Raw genomic sequence first — 6,881 nt, 5'->3', positions numbered from 1 at the left:
CTCCACGTGGCTCCCAGAAGCAGCTGGCATGTCCGGCCCAGTTCTTAAGTGCAAGGGCGGCCAGGCAGCTCTGTGCCCACAGGCGCTGCCCCTGCAGCTCCCATTGGCCACGGTTACTGGCCAATGGGAGCTGCGGAGCCAGAGCTCGGGGCGGGGGTAGCGCACAGAGCTTCCCTGATCGCCCCTGCGGCTAGGGGCCTCAGGGACATGCCAGGTGCTTCCGGGAGCTGCGGAGACCCAGGGCAGGCAGGGAGCCTGCCTTAGCCCCCCTGCATCGCTGATCTTTTTGACCAGGCGTTCCAGTTGAAAACCGGATGCCTGGCAACCCTGGGCTAGGCCCGAGGTTTGAGAAGGAGATGCAGCACGTAAGACTTTTGCACCAGTTCCCCTGATGAGCAGCAAGAAAACAAACATCGATGGATTTTTGACTGTGCTACGAGACACGCTCCAACATGCATGTATTTGCTTTGCCGAGGCTATTGAAACAGGCAGGCACACTCCTTGAGCACACAGAAGACACATTATCCAGAAGGCTTTGGAGCACTTAGCGTACTTCCTCTCGGACAGCTCCCAGGCAAACTCCCGCTGTTAGCCTCTGCTGTTCGACGCTCAGCTGGTTCGCTGCTGACTGCCCTTATATACCAGTCAGCATGGGGAGAAGGTGACCAGCCCTCTGTGGAGAAAGAAGTGGTTCGGGACTATTTAGAAAAACTGGACGTGCACAAGTCCATGGGGCCAGATGCGCTGCATCTGAGGGTGCTAAAGGAGTTGGCGGGTGAGATTGCAGAGCCATTAGCCATTATTTTTGAAAACTCATGGCAATCGGGGGAGGTCCCAGATGACTGGAAAAAGGCTAATGTAGTGCCCATCTTTAAAAAAGGGAAGGAGGATGATCCGGGGAACTATAGGCCAGTCAGCCTCACCTCAGTCCCTGGAAAAATCATGGAGCAGGTCCTCAAGGAATCAATTATGAAACATTTAGAGGAGAGGAAAGTGATCAGGAACAGTCAGCATGGATTCACGAAGGGGAAGTCGTGCCTGACTAACCTAATTGCCTTCTATGATGAGATAACTGGCTCTGTGGATGAGGGGAAAGCAGTGGATGTGTTATTCCTTGACTTTAGCAAAGCTTTTGATACGGTCTCCCACAGTATTCTTGCCGCCAAGTTAAAGAAGTATGGGCTGGATGAATGGACTGTAAGGTGGATAGAAAGCTGGATAGATCGTCGGGCTCAACGGGTAGTGATCAATGGCTCCATGTCTAGTTGGCAGCCGGTTTCAAGCGGAGTGCCCCAAGCGTCGGTCCTGGGGCCAGTTTTGTTTAATATCTTTATTAATGATCTGGAGGATGGTGTGGACTGCACTCTCAGCAAGTTTGCAGATGACACTAAACTAGGAGGCGTGGTAGATACACTAGAGGGTAGGGATCGGATACAGAGGGACCTAGACAAATTAGAGAATTGGGCCGAAAAAAACCTGATGAGGTTCAACAAGGACAAGTGCAGAGTCCTGCACTTAGGACAGAAGAATCCCATGCACTGCTACAGACTAGGGACCAAATGGCTAGGTAGCAGTTCTGCAGAAAAGGACCTAGGGGTCACAGTGGACGAGAAGCTGGATATGAGTCAACAGTGTGCTCAGTGGTGATCTGGAAGCCTACTTTCGCCACCTCCGACTCAAAGAATACTTTCATGATAACACTGAACAGCGCACTGATACACAGATACCCTCCCACCAACAACACAGGAAGAAGAACTCCACATGGACTCCTCCTGAGGGTCGAAATGACAGTCTGGACCTATACATAGAATGCTTCCGCCGACATGCACAGGCAGAAATTGTGGAAAAACAACATCGCTTGCCTCATAACCTAAGTCGTGCAGAACGCAATGCCAACCACAGCCTCAGAAACCACCCTGACATTATCATCAAAGAGGCTGATAAAGGAGGTGCTGTTGTCATCATGAACAGGTCTGACTACCAGAAGGAGGCTGCCAGACAACTCTCCAATACCAAATTCTACAGGCCGCTTTCCTCAGATCCCACTGAGGAATACACTAAGAAACTGCACCATCTACTCAGGACACTCCCTACACTAACACAGGAACAAATCAACATACCCTTAGAGCCCCGACCGGGGTTATTCTATCTACTACCTAAGATCCACAAACCTGGAAATCCTGGACGCCCCATCATCTCGGGCATTGGCACTCTCACTGAAGGACTGTCTGGATATGTGGACTCCCTACTCAGACCCTACGCCACCAGCAATCCCAGCTATCTCCGTGACACCACAGATTTCCTGAGAAAACTACAATGCATTGGTGACCTCCCAGAAAACACCATCCTAGCCACCATGGATGTAGAGGCTCTCTACACAAACATCCCACATACAGATGGAATACAAGCTGTCAGGAACAGTATCCCTGATGATGACACAGCACAACTTATTGCTGAGCTCTGTGACTTTATCCTCACGCACAATTATTTCAAATTTGGTGACAATATATACCTCCAGACCAGTGGCACCGCTATGGGCACCCGCATGGCCCCACAATATGCCAACATTTTTATGGCTGACCTGGAACAACGCTTCCGTAGCTCTCGTCCACTCATGCCCCTTCTCTACCTACGCTATATTGATGCCATCTTCATCATCTGGACCCATGGGAAGGAGACCCTGGAAGAATTCCACCATGCTTTCAACAGCTTCCACCCCACCATCAACCTCAGCCTGGACCAATCTACACGGGAGGTCCACTTCCTGGACACCACCGTACAAATAAGCGATGGCCACATTAACACCACCCTATACCGAAAACCCACCGACCGCTACGCCTACCTTCATGCCTCCAGCTTCCACCCCGGTCACACCACACGATCCATCGTCTACAGCCAAGCACTGAGGTACAATCGCATCTGCTCCAACCCCTCAGACAGAGACCAACACCTACAAGATCTTCACCAAGCATTCTCAAAACTACGATACCCACACAAGGAAATAAAGAAACAAATCAACAGAGCCAGATGTGTACCCAGAAGCCTCCTGCTACAAGACAGGCCCAGAAGAGAAACCAACAGAACTCCACTGGCCATCACCTACAGTCCTCAGCTTAAACCTCTGCAACGCATCATCAGTGATCTACAACCCATCCTGGACAATGATCCCTCACTTTCACAGACCTTGGGAGGCAGGCCAGTCCTCACCCACAGACAACCTGCCAACCTTAAGCATATTCTCACCAGCAACCACACACCGCACCATAACAACTTTAACTCAGGAACTAACCCATGCAACAAACCTCGATGCCAACTCTGCCCACATATCTACACCAGCAGCACCATCACTGGACCTAACCAGATCAGCTACAACATCACCGGCTCATTCACCTGCACGTCCACCAATGTTATATATGCCATCATATGCCAGCAATGCCCCTCTGCTATGTACATTGGCCAAACTGGACAGTCACTACGCAAGAGGATAAATGGACACAAGTCAGATATCAGGAATGGCAATATACAAAAACCTGTAGGAGAACACTTCAACCTCCCTGGCCACACAATAGCAGATGTAAAGGTAGCCATCTTACAGCAAAAAAACTTCAGGACCAGACTCCAAAGAGAAACTGCTGAGCTCCAGTTCATCTGCAAATTTGACACCATCAGATCAGGATTAAACAAAGACTGTGAATGGCTATCCAACTACAGAAACAGTTTCTCCTCCCTTGGTGTTCACACCTCAACTGCTAGCAGAGCACCTCACCCTCCCTGATTGAACTAACCTCGTTATCTCCACACTGATATATACCTGCCTCTGGAGATTTCCATTACTTGCATCTGAAGAAGTGAGGTTCTTACCCACGAAAGCTTATGCTCCCAGTACTTCTGTTAGTCTCAAAGGTGCCACAGGACCCTCTGTTGCTTTTTACAGATTCAGACTAACACGGCTACCCCTCTGATACTTGAAATCAGGAGTTGAATCCCCCCCCCCCCCCCAATCCTTCCCTGGAAGAAAGAGAGGATACAATACCTGCTGGGCACAATCCTGACCTGGGGGCAATGAGTTAGAACTGGAGGAGCTCAAGGGGCCTGCGTGGGAATCCCAGCACTTTAAGTCAATGAGGGATGGTTTCCACATCCGTTTAACCAATCTCTCACCTCTGGGGATGTTTCTCTGGATCTCTCTAGCCTGGGACCCCTGGAGATCAGGGACCCACGGCTCTTCCTCTTGGTCCAGCTGGGAGATCACGCTGGGCTTGGGAATTGGAAAACCTGCTCCGGGAAAAGAAATGAAGTGAGATCAGAGTTTTACAGTTGTTCTGAGACAGCTGTTTCCAGATGTGCTGGGTGGGTGGATTTTATGACTCTGGCACAGTGCCACTGTGCAAACTCTTTACGCCTGCCTAACCCTGCTGAGCCTATGGAGCTGATCCCTCTGAAATCTAAGGGATCAGAGAAGAACCCTGAGCAGAAGGCAACCTGGGCACTTCAAAGATGCCCAGCTTCTAAGACTGAGGGCACAGGAATCCTTACCCAGTGAGGTCACATTCCTGTAATTCTCCTGCATGACATCCCTGTACAGGGCTCTCTGACCCAGGTCCAACAGCGCCCATTCCCCCTTGGTGAAATACACAGCCACCTCCTCGAAGGTCATGGGCATCTGTATCAACAATAAGAGTCCCCCACTCAGAACCTGCTGCCCCAGCCACAGCCCCCACTCTTCCCCCCCTCCCCCCCACAGGCTCAGTCACAGAAAGAGCTGTGAAAATCCCCCTCAGCCCCGGAGAGCAGGAACATTCCTGCAGGAGAACAACCTGGTTGGCTTGGCCATGAGGGGCTCTGGCTTAACCTTTCCTGCTCCCTGCTAATCTCCGGGCTCCCCTGTGCTGGGTCTGAGCTGACTAACAAACTCTTCTGTGTTTGGAAAAGGCTGCCGGGTGTCACTGCAAATCCTGGGCCCTGCAGAGCGGGCAGGTCTCTGACCAGGAGTCTGGCTCAGTTGGATTCATTGGGCAGAGCTCACAGTGTGAAGCACCAGGGCTGGAGCCCAGACACTCGGTCTTGGAGGCAGTGAGGCCATGTGGCCTCCCCTTGCAGAAGAGTGGGACCCCTGGGGAGTCTGGTCCACTGAAGGGGAACCCCCAAGGGACTGTTAAAAAACTGGGGGTGTCGCACCGATCCTGTGGATCTGCGACAGCAGCTAGGATGCATACTGAGGAGGGTGAAGGAGAATATGGGGGTGGAAGTGGGAGGTAGGCCAAAGTCTGGACAGGGGTTGCATGGGGTGGGGGAGGAGACAAAGGAGGGCACAGAGGGATGTGCTTGTGGGGGGATGGGAGCAGATGAGGGTTGGATGCATGGGGGAAGGCGCACAGGGATTTGGGTGTTGAGGAGACTGTCAGGAGGTAGCTGGAAGGGTTCCCAGGGGGACATGAGATGGGATTGGCAGGAGACAGGGGATATGGGAGGCAGAATGAAGAGGGCGCAGGGGGATGTATTTGGGGGGGGGGAGATGGGAAGCAGACTGAGGAGGGTGCTGGGGAGGTGGGGTTCAGAGACACACCGGGAAGGGGACAGGCCGAGACCGAGCAGGGGGTGGTCAGATATTTTATAGCTTAAAAGCTGGTGCTATTCAGGCCCAACTTCTGACATTAAAGCAGAAATTTAATTGACTGGTCTCCTCCCCTTCTGCATGTCCTGCTCCCTCCCCTTCCCACCGCACATTCAGGCAAAGCCCCCAGCCACCGGCACAACGCCCTGACAACCCCTACCTGAGCTGGGTCTACTGCCTCCATTCCCCTTGGTACTCTGCAGCCTGTCAGAGTGCAAAGGGCAGGGGAGAGATTTCCCGTCCTCTGTCCTTCTGGGAAAATTCATTTAAATTGCCCTGTTGTCTGGGATCATCCTTTGAATTTACTCCCACAATTATTTTCCATGCATTCCTCTCCTCCCCAGCTGAATGTGCAGATGGCACCTGTGTGCATGCCAAAGCCTCGCAGGGGATTCCCACATGGGGGGTGGGGGGCACATTTTGCCTCTGTTGTCCCTGAATTTTTTTGGGGTGTCTGTTTTCTATGGGAAGCCACTAAACCAACCCTCCCTCCCCTGCCCTGCCTCTCTTTAGCTCTTCCCCTTCGGGACTTTCAAAGAGCTTCACCCACATTCACCCCTCAGCCCCTGTGCCCTGGGTCAGGCTCAGAGTCCTGCCCTAGGGGCAGAGACAGCCGCGACTGATCACCCTGCACCCTTAGCCGGAGCTTTGTCACCCAGAGAGCTCCCAGCGCTTTACGTGCATCTCCAGCCCTTCCCCCGGGTCTCTCCCCTCACCTGCAGGCTCCGGCTCAGGGGCTGGTGTCGGCAGAGCCCGGGGCTGCCTCAGGGGCTGGTTCCAGCCCCAGGAGAAAGCCCCCCCGGCTAGGCACAGAGGGGCGCTAGGGAAGGGCTCTCCCCGCACAGACCCCGCTGGCGAGCAGCAGCAGCGGCTCAGCCCGGACTCCCGGCTTTCCATGGAGGAAGCACTGGCAGCACGATCTGCAAATCTGTCTGACCCAGGAAGCCCCAACCCCTGATATCCTGAGCAGAGCCAGCGTTAGCAGCCTCCTCTCCCTCAGCAACAAACAGAGCCCGGCCCCGCCAGGAATGAATGAGCTGCATTAAAATCCACATTCTGATGAAAAAACTAGAAGGCCAGGAAATGAACACGGCGCAGGTTCAATGGATTAACAGCTGGATAGTTGATAGGTCTCAAAATGTAACTGTCACTAGGGATTCAGCATTAAGTGGTTGAGTTTCCAGGGGGCCCTGCAGGGGTTGGTTCTTGCTTCGCTATTTAACATTTTTATCAATGAACTGGGAGGAAATATAAAAACATCACTGAT

The 6,881-nt window shown here is 52.7% G+C and overlaps 1 protein-coding gene across 1 annotated transcript; it reads right to left on the bottom strand.

Annotated features, from left to right (window-relative positions):
* Nucleotides 1-199: 199 nt before the first annotated feature.
* LOC117887588 (zinc finger protein 707-like) lies at nt 200-4,657 on the bottom strand. The gene is made up of 4 exons (XM_034790231.1): nt 4,537-4,657; nt 4,162-4,275; nt 631-673; nt 200-227 (listed from the first exon to the last, which is right to left on the bottom strand). The coding sequence occupies exons 1-4, from the start codon at nt 4,655-4,657 to the stop codon at nt 200-202; spliced, it is 306 nt and encodes a 101-aa protein (XP_034646122.1).
* Between the last annotated feature and the right edge of the window lie 2,224 nt (nt 4,658-6,881).

Source organism: Trachemys scripta, chromosome 14, assembly GCF_013100865.1.
Source record: "Trachemys scripta elegans isolate TJP31775 chromosome 14, CAS_Tse_1.0, whole genome shotgun sequence".
In the NCBI taxonomy this organism is placed as follows: domain Eukaryota; kingdom Metazoa; phylum Chordata; order Testudines; family Emydidae; genus Trachemys; species Trachemys scripta.
This window is presented reverse-complemented; position numbering and strand designations above follow the sequence as displayed.